General features: G+C 33.8%; 1 protein-coding gene across 2 annotated transcripts in view; it reads left to right on the top strand.

Annotated features, from left to right (window-relative positions):
• The window catches only part of LOC134229229 (hepatic leukemia factor-like), a 49,816-nt gene that overhangs the window by 19,114 nt on the left and 15,489 nt on the right, over positions 1 to 15,213 (top strand). Inside the window, exon 3 of one of the 2 annotated variants that reach the window (XM_062710934.1) lies at positions 4,381 to 4,536. The exons of the other annotated variant lie outside the window; for it this stretch is intronic. Coding sequence (XP_062566918.1) covers positions 4,381 to 4,536 — 156 coding nt within the window. The remainder of the gene's footprint in view (positions 1 to 4,380; positions 4,537 to 15,213) is intronic. 2 annotated transcript variants of the gene reach the window in all.

Genomic DNA, 15,213 nt, shown 5'->3' with positions numbered 1-15,213 from the left:
AAGTGATTACTGCCCATGTCAAAGTGGAAGGCAGTTTGTTGGCAGTTATTAATCGATAAGCGTATTGGATTTTCACGCTAGTGACCCGTTTCAATTACCAGTGTGTCCAAAATATGTTTAATCCATTTTCAGCTCGATTTTATGGGTTATTTTTCGAAATCGGACGGAAGACCTTTCGTTGCTCGCAACGAGATCATTTCTAGTTATTATTATTTTTCTTTTTTTCATAGTAAGGGCGATATCTCAGCTGTGCATGGAGAGATTTAAAAGATTTTTACAGGGATGATGCATCATGAGAATATCTCCAGACATCTTTTTCATTTTTTTCAAAATTCACTTTCCTTTGTGATTTTTGGGGATTTTTGTATTTTTAAAAAGGCATTTTGTCCAGCAGTTTTCTCTAGAACGGCTAAAGATATGAAAGTGAAACTCACTGAGGCGATAGAACATCAAACTCCATTATGGGGAATGACCTTTATTTTTCGTCATCAGCACTTCAAGTTGATAAATGGAAGTGAATTCAAAAAGTCCCATTTCTCAACTTTTTTGTTTTTCAATATTTTTCTTTAGGATTTACAGGGTTTATAGTATGTCTTATTGTCTTATGAGAATTCTAAATATATGTTCAGTATCTTGATGGGTGCATTTATTGAAAAGATATGACCGAACCAAACTTTGTCCCACTGTTGGGGTTCGAATCCCACTGGAGGCGTTTCAAAATTTTTTTCTTTGTTTATGTCTTTTTTCAGTTGCAAATGACTTTTATGTCTTTTATAACACGTATGGAATATTTTGCCGATTTTTATAAGCTATTTTCTGAGATATTTTGAGGAATACCTGTAATTATCATGATGTATGTTGAGAGACTGCTGTGAATAAACGTAAACAAAAAAAAAAAAATACATTCTGAAATCTTTTTCATGGGATGACGCAGCATAGAACTCTAACGAAAAGTTGGTCGGAAGACCGCTTGTTGCTAGAACCGCTTGTTGCTCTAGCAACAAGAACGCATCTAGTCTTCTTATTCTTCTTCATCCAAATTTTGTCCAGGCTGTAACTTGAATACCCTTTGACCTGAAGACTTCATACTTGAAACATAAATAGATAACCTTAAGGCAGAGTGTACGCCACCAAAATTTTTGACATTGATTTATTTATAAGGTCAAGGTCAAACTTTTACATTAAAAAAGGGTTTTGGCAATAGCTTGAGTACCCCTTGATATTAGGACTTCAAACTTATAACATAGAAAGAAGACATTAAATACAAGATGTAGTGCACCAGAACTTTGACCTTGACCCCTTTCTTCAAAGTCAAATAGAGAAAAAACATGATTTGAACATAACTTGAGATACCTTTGACATTTAGACTTAAAACTGGAAATATGCAGAGGACACATTGGAGAAGGGTGTAAGTGATCAAAATATTTGACCTTGATCAAATATTATTAGGTCAAGATCAAACTTTCACATCAAAATATAGTTTAGGTCATAGCTTGAGTACCCTTTGATATTAGGACTTCAAACTTAAAACATAGAAAGAAGACATTAAATGCAAGATGCAATGCACCAGAACTTTGACCTTGACCCCTTTCTTTGTTCAAGGTCAAATAGAGAAAGACATGATTTGACCTTAACTTGAGATACCTTTGACATTTAGACTTCAAACTGGGAATATGCAGAGGACACATTGGAGAAGGGTGTAAGTGATCAAAATATTTGACCTTGATCAAATATTATTAGGTCAAGGTCAAACTTTCACATCAAAATATAGTTTAGGTCATAGCTTGAGTACCCTTTGATATTAGGACTTCAAACTTGTAACTTAGAAAGAAAACATTAAATACAAGATCTAGTGCACCAGGACTTTGACCTTGACCCCTTTCTTTCTTCAAGGTCAAATAGAGAAAAAAACATGTTTTGACCATAACTTTAGAACCCTTTGACATTTAGACTTCAAATATGGAACATGCAGAGGACACATAGATGGAGAGTCTATGTGATGAAATTTTTTTACCTTAATCCAATTTTTTATTATGTCAAGGTCAAATGTTCATGTGAGATATGTCCTAAGTCATAACTTGAGACCTTTCTTGACATTAGGATTTTAAACTTGGAACAAGTAAAGACAATATTAAGCCTAAATACACTACATCAAATTATTTGACCTTGACCACTTTCTTCATTCAAGGTTAAATTAAGAAAAAACAAGACCAGACCATAACTTAAGATCCTTTTAAAGACTTGAAAGATGCACTGCATTATTATTTTTGACCTTGATAGTAAAACTGCATTTGTAAATGTTGGTAAAGAATGGGAGACATGTGTTTTTTTGTTAAAAAAAACAATACCCACTAGTTTTGAAATATTGTTTTATTTGAACGTTTTGTATTATATAGTAATTATTAAATGAAATAAACATGTGTCTGAAGATGTTTAGAACCAAAAAAATGTAAGCCTGCTTGAATTGATTGCTTCAGACAGGTGGTCTTTTAATACAGGTAATATAAATTTATAGCAATAGGAGGAATATACAGGTAATATAAATTTATAGTAGCAATAGGAGGAGTTTATTGTTCACATATGACAGTGAGTCACTTAATACAGTGGGTCTAATCTAACTGTGTCTCGGGACAAGCCCTCGCCACAGTTAGAATACCTCCCATATACTCGCAATGTAGCAAATAATTGCAAAATCGCTCCAAAACGATTTTGAAGGATACAAAAGGATTTGCACTGAAAATAACTTCCAAAATAATTGTAACAAACCTTTTTGAGATTGTTTATGCCTTTTATCCCCAAAAATAATCCATAAAAAGAGGAAAATTCAACTAATTTTCTCAACAATTTTTCTCGCTTCAAATTTACCTGTCATGTTTACATTCAGAACTCTGGGGATTGTTCGTAGTAAATACACTGAGTACAAGTTATCGCCCGTGTTTACTTTGCTACATTGTGAATACACGGAACGAATTCTATCGTTAAACTGGGTCTGTAGGACATTTATCATTTTAACGATTGAACATTCTATCTAGAAACAGGCATGGATGCAGAAATTTTTTCGGGGGGAAGGGGGGGGGGTCCAGCCCCAGTGAAAAAAAAATTCCATCTCAGATATTTCTTGACATGCAAAAAAAAACCCTTTCCCATACGTGAAAACCTATTGCTGGGGGGGGGGGGGGGGGGGGGGGGGGGGGCTGGGGGTTGTTAGTGATTGACTTTCATACCAACTTGATGGAAGTCTGCGCTTTCAAGAAAGGGTCCGCATTTTCTTGGGGGGGGGGGGGGTCCAAGGTCACCTTTACTTCAATAACTCTGCAAATTCCAGGGGGAAGGGGTGGATGGGGACTACCACAACCCCCTTCTAGATCTGTGCATGCATAAATTTATTTAAGTTACAATCAAATGTCGTACTTGTGCACGTTTAAGTAGACTTTCATTTCTTTTTTTGTTTTAAAAATTCATTATTTAATTTTTTATAAGTATTTTGATTAAAATAAAATGAAAATGTCAGAAAGTCTTGCTCTTTCACTCTTCTATCATGATCCAAGAATTTAACAACTCGTTGATAAAGTACAGTGTCAATAGCATTTATAGACTCTTGGTATAAATAGATTTTTGAGGTTTATCATCAATGTCATCTGAATCAGAAGTGGATTATTTCACTATTTCATCTTGAGAATTCCTGAATCAATTTAAGTCCAATAGGTTAAGCATCAGGACTGAATACCTTCTCTCTCTATTCTGTTTTGAATTTTCTATCAATCCATTATGCATCTTACAATTAATAACTGTTTCAGGGGTAACAGAATCCCATGTTATTTTCAAATTATAGTATTCTAAAATAGAGATGGGTTTCCTAAATTTTAACGATATCTAAAGCAACAAAAATGAATATTTGCATTTATTATAAAGTGGTGCAGTATCAGTGATAAGCAACAATCAGTAACTTACAATAAAATAAAATAATATGCAGTTATTTAGGTTTTTCCCCTATTCATGTGTAATCTAAATTTGAACACTCTCTCTTCCCTGATGTTTAGATCCTCTTAGCAGAACCACCATTGTTCTCTCTTTTGTGTTATTTGAGACTGTTAACCGAAAAGGAAGGTAGACTTATGATTTAAATAAATCCCTGGTTTATTCATTCATGGAGGATGTAAATTTGTGGATGAAGGGTATACCCAAGAATTCCATAAGTATTGAAATCTAGCGATTCTACTGTATGAATATTTCATCTAGTCAGAAACCAGTCAAGAATTCCTCCTTATAAATAGATAGAAAAAAACCCTTTAAAACACTCCCTTGAACTTATAACTAATTACATTCCATAGTAGACTAATGGGTAGGAAATGAATGATTGTCTTGCTTCTTGCCCATCAGGGAGCCCCAGTGAAGCTACCCCCTCCCAGCAGCAGCTGACCAAGCCAGTCCCTATGAGGAGACGGTCAGAAAAGAGTGTCTCCCAGACCAGGTTGACCATGTCCAACTCTTATGAGACTTCTGTGTTTGAACATAGTGCAGCCCTCTATGGACATGGTAGGTATCTTATTAGGGGCTTGTGTACAGTATTAATCCAGGGTTGGCAGAAAAAATGGGAAACACTCAAATTTTCCAGGACAGTGGGAAATACTGGGAAATGAGAAATAGCTACATATTTATAACTTTAATCAACTTACTTGGGTATAGACGTGTAGTACACCTTATTGTCCAAGATATTAACCTTGTATCACTGTCCAATTGATTCCCTAATATTTCATTTTAAATAATTTTTAAACAGTATACTTGTATTTCTGTCCATGTTCTACTCAAGATAATTATATCTCTCAAAACAGGGACAGAGTCAGATAGTTAAAACAACATAATTGATTGTAATATCTACAGTATTTATAGAAGGATGAAAACAAGTTTATTATGTTCTCAGATTTATAATTAATAAACTTCTTAATTATACTTAACTGAAAAGAAACTTGTATCAGTATCAGAAAACTTCGTTTTTGTTCTTAAAATACAATCAGGGAAACTTGTTCTGCTATAGAATGCATATGGTCAGGGAACTTGAGTAGTGATATACATGTACCAAGTATTTTAAATTGCAGACACTTCAATTTTATTCTTCTGTTTTTATGTTCATTTTATTTCTGAGTTTGGTACCAGATTAAATGAATTAAAAAGAAAGAAATTCTAAAAATCTTTATTTCCCAGCTTGGATAAAATTTGTAGTATTTACTTGGATGGGAAATACCGGTATTTACCACTGGTAATTCCTACCACCGGTATTTCCCGGCCAACCCTGCTTTAATCAGTTAAGTATTTCTGGTTCTCTTTATACGTACACAAATATCCTCAAATTTTTTCGTCAAAAAATTGTTCATCTGGAAAAAATCTGAACCTACCCCCAATAACTTGAAATTTCATTACCAAGATGAACATAATAATGCTTCTTCCACCTCAATTTTTTAGCCCACCTGAGCTGAAAGCTCAAGGGAGCTTTTCTGGTCACATTTTGTCCAGTGTCTGTCTGTCCGTCCATCTGTCTTGTCTGTCTGTAAACTTTTAACATTTTCAACATCTTTCCAGAACCACTGGGCCAATTTCAACCAAAATTCATTGCCACAAAGTATAGTGTTGTACCGATAATCAGAAAACATCGATTGTCGACAAAAAATTCTACCGATTCCGATGATCAATTATAATTTTTCATAATCCATCATCGGAAACATACTTCTAATAAAGTACATTCCAGAATTATCCATTTCTAGTTTAAAATTTAATTTATTTCTTCTTAATGAAAGAAAATGGCCTCTGCTTCTGATACTAGCCAACTAGCACGAAGCAGAGGTGCTTAGGAACCGCGAGTAAAATTTATGACTTGTTCGCCCACGTGGTGAATTAAAAATCTGCAGGACCATTCCAGTCCCCTTACTGAAAACAGACGTTTTCCCCATGTTTTTTGCTTTAAAATTTCCAATCAATTAAATAAATAAAAGAAACATGGTCCTATTGTTCGTTTATACGTGGTAGATATCCTTCATCTAATCCATTTACCAGTACTACATGCTTTGTGAAATCTTGAAAACGATGTCTTTTTTCCTAATCCAAATTTCCTCCATTTCTCTGTCCATCATTTATACATGGTAGATATCCAATTAAATTATTTCCAATTACTTGGTCATATGAAATGGAAGTGTTATTAGGTGTCTACCAATTTCAGATACGTTTTAAAAATATTTAAACTTTAAAAAATCTTATTCATGTGACGGTGTCATCAGTTAAGCTAGGCTACTATAAGTATATATATATATAGTCCAATGACCAGGAAAAAGGTATTATGTATATACCCTTACCAAACAGAATAGTACAATTGGTAATTGAATTTAGTTTCATTTCCTATGATGAAATATTTATGCGAAATTTGATTTAACAAATTAAGAACTTCAATTTTTATTCTAAACAAATGTATTTTATATTTAATATTAGTATCTACTTAAATTGTCCCAGTGATCGATGTATGCAACGGGTTAAAAAAGATCAGGGATTGTGGATTAACAGATTTAACTGTGGGCTCTTAAATTTGAAACTGAAGGAGCCCACATGGCTAGTGGAAATTTTAGTTAAGTTTAAACCCTGCATGTATATAGAAAGTGTGAAATAAGCAAAACAACAAAGAAAACAATAACTTGTATATTCATGTTAAAGAAATAATATGAAATAATTGTAATAGTCTGCTTTTATATACCAAACTATGACATCTGATTATAATCGGTAAAATCGCATCGGAAGCAGTAACTGATTCCAACCGATGATCGATTATGAAAATTAACCTAATGTCCCATCACTACCACAAATCATCCTTAGGTGAAGGGGATTCAAGTTTGTCCAATTGAAGGGCAACCCCTTTTTTAAAGGGGGAGATTAATAATTAAGAAATAGACTAGTGAAAATTTGGCAGCATGTTTTTAAAAATCTTCTCAAGAACCACTTGGTCTTGAAAGATGAATCTAGTGTAGAAGGGGGTAGGGGCAACAATGGACGATCAAAGTTTCAAGTTTGTTCAAATCCTGACCCCCAGGCACGGTGTTAGTACCTAAATGGTCTATTCGAAAACTGTACGGTTGCTAGCAGAAATAAATATGTTGAAGACTCTTAGAACAAGTTGTAAAACTGTGAAATCGTATTGCCAGAATGTCACCAGAAGTTGTTGCCACTAGCGGTGATATTTCACTAACCCTAAAAGCTCCCTTACCAAAGTAAAATTATTGCGGCAACATTGCAGCAACACATTTTTGTCACCAGAAACAAGCTTTTTGGGTTAGTGAAATATCACCGCTAGCGGCAACAACTTCTGGTGACATTCTGGCAATACTGCCAGAAAAAAAACTTTCTGGCAGTATTGCCAGAATGTCGCCAGAAGATCTAGGATTACCCATTAGGCATTTGTGAGCATGCTCAGTCATTTACTTCCTCTTTTTAAATAAAATGGAGGGAATTCAAAGGCAAGCATATGTTTTGCTTCATTATTGAATGGTATCAAGTTAATTGGAGTTGTTACTTGTGTACAATAGGATTAGACATGATGACTAGTAAGACAATAATGTGGAATAGCCAGAAAAAAAGAATTTCAGCAGTTTCCATGGCATGGCCTTTTGAAAGAATTATAGGAATGTCTAATCTGTTTTCATGGTATATATATCAGACTTGGTAAGTCAAAACCATATTCTTTTTTAGATGAATGATTTTATGGAGTTAAAATAGGAAAAATTATATGCATTTCAACTATTGCTTGTGATGCATGTATACTACATACTTGTATGTCTATATATATCATACCATTGTTGCAGGAGAAGATGAATGCATGTTATCAATTAAATGCATGCACATATATGATTAATTTATTGCATAAATTTGAATATATACCTGCAAGAAAATAATGATTCTATGTATATGTTGGAAATTACAAACAAGCTATGTATTATACATTATACTGATTGGCATTAGGGAATATGTGATGGGCAGCTAATTATAAGGTTATTTGAAAATTAATGCAGAGTTGCTGGACATTTTTACAGTGGCATATTAATATTTTTTATACACACATTTTTTATGTGCCCGGATTGATAGATTAGGGCGCATATTGTTTTTGTCCAATCTGTTTGTAAACTTTTACCTTTGCCATATGTGATAACTTTTGAACCAATGAGATATACAGTAAAACTCGGTTATAGCGAAGGCCTGGGGACCTGTGAATTTAATTCGCTATATCCGTAATTCGTTATATCCGTATAACGAATTCGTATAACCATTATAGCGAATTCGCAATATGCATGTTTTTCTTCAAGTATTACTACCAACTATGTTAGTGAAGCAAATATTACAAGACATATCTTCAATAACTTAGGTTTTCTTATGAATTGAATTTTATATACAAATGAAAAAGGAAATAAAGTAAGTTCAATTTACCATTTTTTCTATAATCTTTGAAAGTTCGTTATAAAAGATGTAAATTTCATTATTTTTAACCTCAACGGGACTCAAAATCAGTTCGCTATATCCGTAAATTCGTTATATCAGAGTTCGTTATAACCGTAAAATTTTACAAAGATTTGTTAAGAATTTTGCAGGGGACCCAGAAAAACTTTGCTATATCCGTGAATTCGCTATATCCGTGTTCGTACTAAACGAGTTTTACTGTAGAGACTTCATATTTGGTATGCATACTCCACTTATTAAGTCCTTTCAAATTACACCAAGGTCAATGACCTGGTGACCTTAACTGTGACCTATATGCTAAAAATAGTTTTTATTGAATATTTGCCATAAATTAAGAACCAGGAGAAATAGAGACTATATACTTAGTATATGCATACTCAACTAATTTGGGTCTTTAAAATGACAACAAGGTCTTTGACCTTGTAACCTTTGCTGTGAGCCATATGCTTAAAATAGATTTTTTGAACCTTCGACATAACTTTTGAACCATGAAAGATGGCAGCCTCATATTTAGTATCCATTCTCCACTATTTATGCTCTTTCAAATGACACCAAGGTCAATGACCTTGTGACCTTTTTTGTGATCTATATGCTAAAAATAGCCTTTATAAAACCCCACCATAAATTTTGAACCATAAGAGATAGAGACTTCATATTTAGTATGCAAATTCCACTAATTAAGTTCTTTCAAATGACACCAAGATCAATGACCTTGTGACTTTGACTGTGACCTATATGCTAAAAATGGTTTTTTAAACTTTGTTGCCATTGGGGGCATAAAGTGTTTCAAAACACATCTTTTTTCAACAAAATTTTTCTGTCTTATCAAAGAATAGCATAAGCTTAAGTAGCTATTTCTTACTGACTCTGTAGCTTATTATGCTCTTAATTCTTATGTTCCTCAGCACAGTTTGTTAATTGTTAGATTGATAGATCATTATTTCTATTAAATACCAATTTATATCTAATTTACATACGAAAAACGATATTGCCGCAATATTGCGGCTAATGCCGGAAGATGTTGCCAGAAGATCAATATTTTGGTCATGATTTGCAGCAATATTGCCGCAACCCCTTTCTGGCAATATTGCCGCAAAACTAATTAACATACGAAAAACGATATAGCCGCAATATTGTGGCAATAATGCCGGAAGATGTTGCCAGAAGATCAATATTTTGGTCATGATTTGCAGCAATATTGCCGCAACCCCTTTCTGGCAATTTTGCCGCAAAACTAATTTACATACGAAAAACGATATAGCCGCAATATTGCGGCAGTGTATTGCCAGAATGTTGCTGCAATATTGCGGCAATAAAGCCAGAAGATGTTGCCAGAAGGTCAATATTTTGGTAAGGGCTTGTTTCTGGTGACAAAAATGTGTGTTGCTGCAATGTTGCCGCAATATAGCGGCAATATTGCTGCAATAATTTTACTTTGGTAAGGGTAATCCAGATCTAAAACTAGTTCCTATCTTTTGCTAAATAGACTGGATTTCCCGTGATTTTTGAAAACTAAAGTAGAGATGCAACATAGTTCATGCCTCATGTCTTTGTCAATTGAGTGCTTTCTATTGACTTTATTGATAACATTGCGAGCACCTGTGCTTTTATAGATGATGTCAAACATTTACATCCAATTCTAGAATGCTATATCTCCCTTTTCTTGGCAATGATGTGGACGAAATTTATCGTAACCAATGTAATCACTGAAATTAGTGCTGTTGTTGTCAAATACGTGCTTGAAGTCTGTGTACACATCAGTACAAAATAAGCATTTGTATGCTTCTGGGTCAAATCACACGATATCTAACAAGATTTAATGACAAGTGGCTTGAATACGGCTACCCAAGCGAACCAAAAATACTTTTGACCAAACTTTTTTAGAAAAGCGGTAGATTTACGAATAAAAGCGGTAGACTCCCGCCTAAATCTGTAGAGTTAACATATATGGGATAACAAAGCTAATTTTCAAATGCCTTGTGCCTATACTTTTAATCAAAAAGTGCAAGTACCAGAGTATATGTAAATAAAAGTTCAAACATTAAACTTTTGATTGTAAGTGGTGATTTGAGATTCTATGTCTAGAATTTTTACAATATGCAGTCAAAGTTGGCACTGCTTGCATTCCATTTTTACTTAATTTTTTAGGTATTTTTATTTGTTCTAATGTTTTATACCTATCAAGACAAATAAAAATAGAAATAAATAATATAACTTTTATATTATCTGTAAAATAAAAAAAATAGACCAAAAGAGAAACACAGAAGGAAACATATATGTTAAAGACATAATATGCTTTCCTTTATAAATAATTTAAGCAAATGGATTGAAAGAATAATTAAAGAATAAATAAATGAAGGATATGGAGATAACAAACAATATTCAATATCAAAGTCCATCAAACTATTAATACAATATAGGAGCAGAGCAAACACGAAGCTCCAAAACATCAGAGGTGGGATCAGGTGCCATGGAGGAGTAAAAAAATGAATTAAACAAGAAAATTCAAAGAATTGTGGTCCCCCGCTTTTGGTGTCTTTTGTGGGTGAGATGTTATTAGCTCTACTGGTCAGAGACCAGAAGAGCTTCTGCGATGGTAAGGTGTTCGTCGTCCGTCCATCTGTCTAGCCGTCCATCTAGCTGTCCGTCTGTCTGTAAACAATTTTTCAAAATGCTACTCCTACAGTTTTGGTCTGATTTCAGTATAACATGGCACACAGGTAGACTACGCTAAGATACATAAACTAGTGCATCAATTTTTTATTTCGATGAACGGTGTTGCCATGGTTACTAAAAATAGAAATTTTTGAGAAATTCTTTTAAAACTCTTCTTCTCCTACAGTTTTGGTCTGATTTCAGTATAACTTGGCACACAAGTAGACTACACTAAGATACATAAACTAGTGCATCGGTTTTTGATTTCAATAAACAGTGTTGCCATGGCTACTAAAAGTAGAAATTTTTGAGAAATTCCTTTAAAACGCTACTACTCCTACAGTTTTGGTTTGATTTCAATATAACTTGGTACACAAGTAGACTACACTAAGATACAAAAACTCTTGCATCGGTTTTTGATTTTGATGAATGACGTTGCTATGGTTACTAAAATAGAAATTTTTTGGAAATTCCTTTTAAACATTACTCCTCCTACAGTTTTGGTCTGATTTCAATATAACTTGGTACACAAGTAGACTACACTAAGATTCATGAATAAGTCATCGGTTTTTGATTTTGATGAACAGTGTTGCCATGGTTACTAAAAATAGAAATTTTTGAGAAATTCCTTTACAACACTACTCCTCCTTCAGGTTTAGTCTGATTTCAGTATAACTTGGCACACAAGTAGACTACACTAAGATACATGAAGTAGTGCATTGGTTTTTGATTTCGATGAACGGTGTTGCCATAGTTACTAAAACTAGAAATTTTTGAGAAATTCCTTTAAAACATTACTCCTCCTACAGTTTTGGTCTGATTTCAATAAAATTTGGCACACAAGTAGACTAAACTAAGATGCATAATTCTATTTATTGCCTCCTTTTGCAAAGTTTCAAATCCAAGTGCTACTTTTCCTTTGTTACACATACAGACCAGTAGAGCTACAGTCTCATCAGAGACTTCTTGTTTTTTATGACATATTGTGTCTAATATGAACACCCTATCATATGTCATTTATTTACTCTTACTATTCAAAAGTTATGGTCAAGGTTAAAGTTTTTTCATAAGTACGTAAATCTCCAAGGTCAAGGTCAAATGTCAAAGTTTGTTGGTAGCCAATGAAAGATCTTGCTACAAAGAATACATATGTGAAATATGAAAGTCCTAGTATCTACCGTTCAAAAGTTGTGGCCAAGATCAAAGTTTTTGAAAAGAAGGACGAACTCCAAGGTCAAGGTGAAAGGGTCAAAGTTTTTGGTATGCAATGAAAGGTCTTGTCACAAGGATTACATATGTGAAGTAAGAAAGCCCTAGCCCTTACCATTCAAAAGTTATGATCAAGGTTAAAGTTTTTTCATAAGTACATAAATCTCCAAGGTCAAGGTCAAAAGTCAAAGTTTTTGGTATCCAATGAAAGGTCTTGCTACAAAGAATACATATGTGAAATTGTGGTCCCCCCCTTTCGGTGTCTTTTGTGGGTGAGATGTTATTAGCTCTACTGGTCAGAGACCAGAAGAGCTTCTGCGATGATAAGGTGTTCGTCGTCTGTCCATCTGTCTAGCCGTCCATCTAGCTGTCCGTCTGTCTGTAAACAGTTTTTATGCGCCCGGATCGATAGATCCGCGGCGTATATTGTTTTTGTCCTGTCTGTTTGTCTGTTTATCTGTTTGTCTGTCTGTCTGTTGTCAACTTTAACCTTCGCCAAAACTTTTGAACCATAAGAGATAGAGACTTCATATTTGGTATGCATACTCCACTAATAAAGTTCTTTCAAATGACATCAAGGTCAATGATCTTGTGACCTTGACTGTGACCTATATGCTAAAAACAGCTTTTTCCACTTTTTACCATAACTTTTGAACCAAAGGAGACAGGGACTTCATATTTAGTATGCATACTCCACTAATAAAGTTCTTTCAAACAACACCAAGGTAAATGACCTTGTGACCTTGACTGTGACCTAAATACTAAAAATAGCTTTTTCGAACTTTGTTGACGCCGGGCGCATAGTGTTTCACAAACACATCTTGTTCAAAATGCTACTCCTACAGTTTTAGTCTGATTTCAGTATAACATGGCACACAGGTAGACTACGCTAAGATACATAAATTAGTGCATCAATTTTTTATTTCGATGAACGGTGTTGCCATGGTTACTAAAAATAGAAATTTTTGAGAAATTCTTTTAAAACTCTTCTTCTCCTACAGTTTTGGTCTGATTTCAGTATAACTTGGCACACAAGTAGACTACACTAAGATACATAAACTAGTGCATCGGTTTTTGATTTCAATAAACAGTGTTGCCATTGCTACTAAAAGTAGAAATTTTTGAGAAATTCCTTTAAAACGCTACTCCTCCTACAGTTTTGGTCTGATTTCGATATAACTTGGTACACAAGTAGACTACACTAAGATACAAAAACTCTTGCATCGGTTTTTGATTTCGATGAATGGCGTTGCTATGGTTACTAAAATAGAAATTTTTTGGAAATTCCTTTTAAACATTACTCCTCCTACAGTTTTGGTCTGATTTCAATATAACTTGGTACACAAGTAGACTACACTAAGATTCATAAATAAGTGCATCGGTTTTTGATTTTGATGAACAGTGTTGCCATGGTTACTAAAAATATAAATTTTTGAGAAATTCCTTTACAACGCTACTCCTCCTTCAGGTTTAGTCTGATTTCAGTATAACTTGGCACACAAGTAGACTACACTAAGATACATGAAGTAATGCATCGGTTTTTGATTTCGATGAACAGTGTTGCCATAGTTACTAAAACTAGAAATTTTTGAGAAAAAATTAATTCCTTTAAAACATTACTCTTCCTACAGTTTTGGTCTGATTTCAATAAAATTTGGCACACAAGTAGACTACACTAAGATGCATAATTCTATTTATTGCCTCCTTTTGCAAAGTTTCAAATCCAAGTGCTACTTTTCCTTTGTTACACATACAGACCAGTAGAGCTACAGTCTCATCAGAGACTTCTGGTTTTTTATGACATATTGTGTCTAATATGAACACCCTATCATATGTCATTTATTTACTCTTACTATTCAAAAGTTATGGTCAGGGTTAAAGTTTTTTCATAAGTACATAAATCTCCCAAGGTCAAGGTCAAAAGGACAAAGTTTGTTGGTAGCCAATGAAAGATCTTGCTACAAAGAATACATATGTGAAATATGAAAGTCCTAGTATCTACCGTTCAAAAGTTGTGGCCAAGATCAAAGTTTTTGAAAAGAAGGACGAACTCCAAGGTCAAGATGAAAGGGTCAAAGTTTTTGGTATGCAATGAAAGGTCTTGTCGCAAGGATTACATATGTGAAGTACGAAAGCCCTAGCCCTTACCATTCAAAAGTTATGATCAAGGTTAAAGTTTTTTCATAAGTACATAAATCTCCAAGGTCAAGGTCAAAAGTCAAAGTTTTTGGTATCCAATGAAAGGTCTTGCTACAAAGAATACATATGTGAAATATGAAAGTCCTATTACCTTCCATTCAAAAGCTATGGCCAAAGTAAAAGTTTGGAATTTTCGTGTAAAAGAGAATCAAACTCCAAGGTCAAAAGGTCAAATTTGGTGATACCCAAAGAAAGGTCTTGTCTCAAGAAAAATACATGTGAAATATGAAAGTTATAGTTCCACTAAATCAAAAGTTATGGACAAGGTTAAAGTTTTGGTGACGGACAGACTGACAGACTGATGGACAGACAGAAGACGAATGAGATTTAATGTCCCCTCGCTATCGCGAAAGCAGGGGACAATAATAGGGATGGGTATTGCCAAAAATTTCTTATCGCAATATATCATGATTTTTTCCACAATATCATGATATTTTTAAAAGCAGTTAAATTTTACAATGATATTATATGAAAAGTCATTATTTTTCTAAAAAATATGCTAGAAAAACAAAATTTTACTTTCTTGAAATTTTTATGTATATAAAATCAATTATGTTTGGATGGTAGGATGCCATTCTTTTCACATATTTTTACAACATTTTTTATACTTTCTGTAATTGTAATTTGAAAGATTGAACAAATAATTGAATAATTTCTGGACTT

This window comes from Saccostrea cucullata, unplaced genomic scaffold, assembly GCF_032062105.1.
Source record: "Saccostrea cucullata isolate Sc308-1 unplaced genomic scaffold, CSIRO_AGI_Scuc_v1 ctg526, whole genome shotgun sequence".
In the NCBI taxonomy this organism is placed as follows: Eukaryota; Metazoa; Mollusca; class Bivalvia; order Ostreida; family Ostreidae; genus Saccostrea; species Saccostrea cuccullata.
This window is presented reverse-complemented; position numbering and strand designations above follow the sequence as displayed.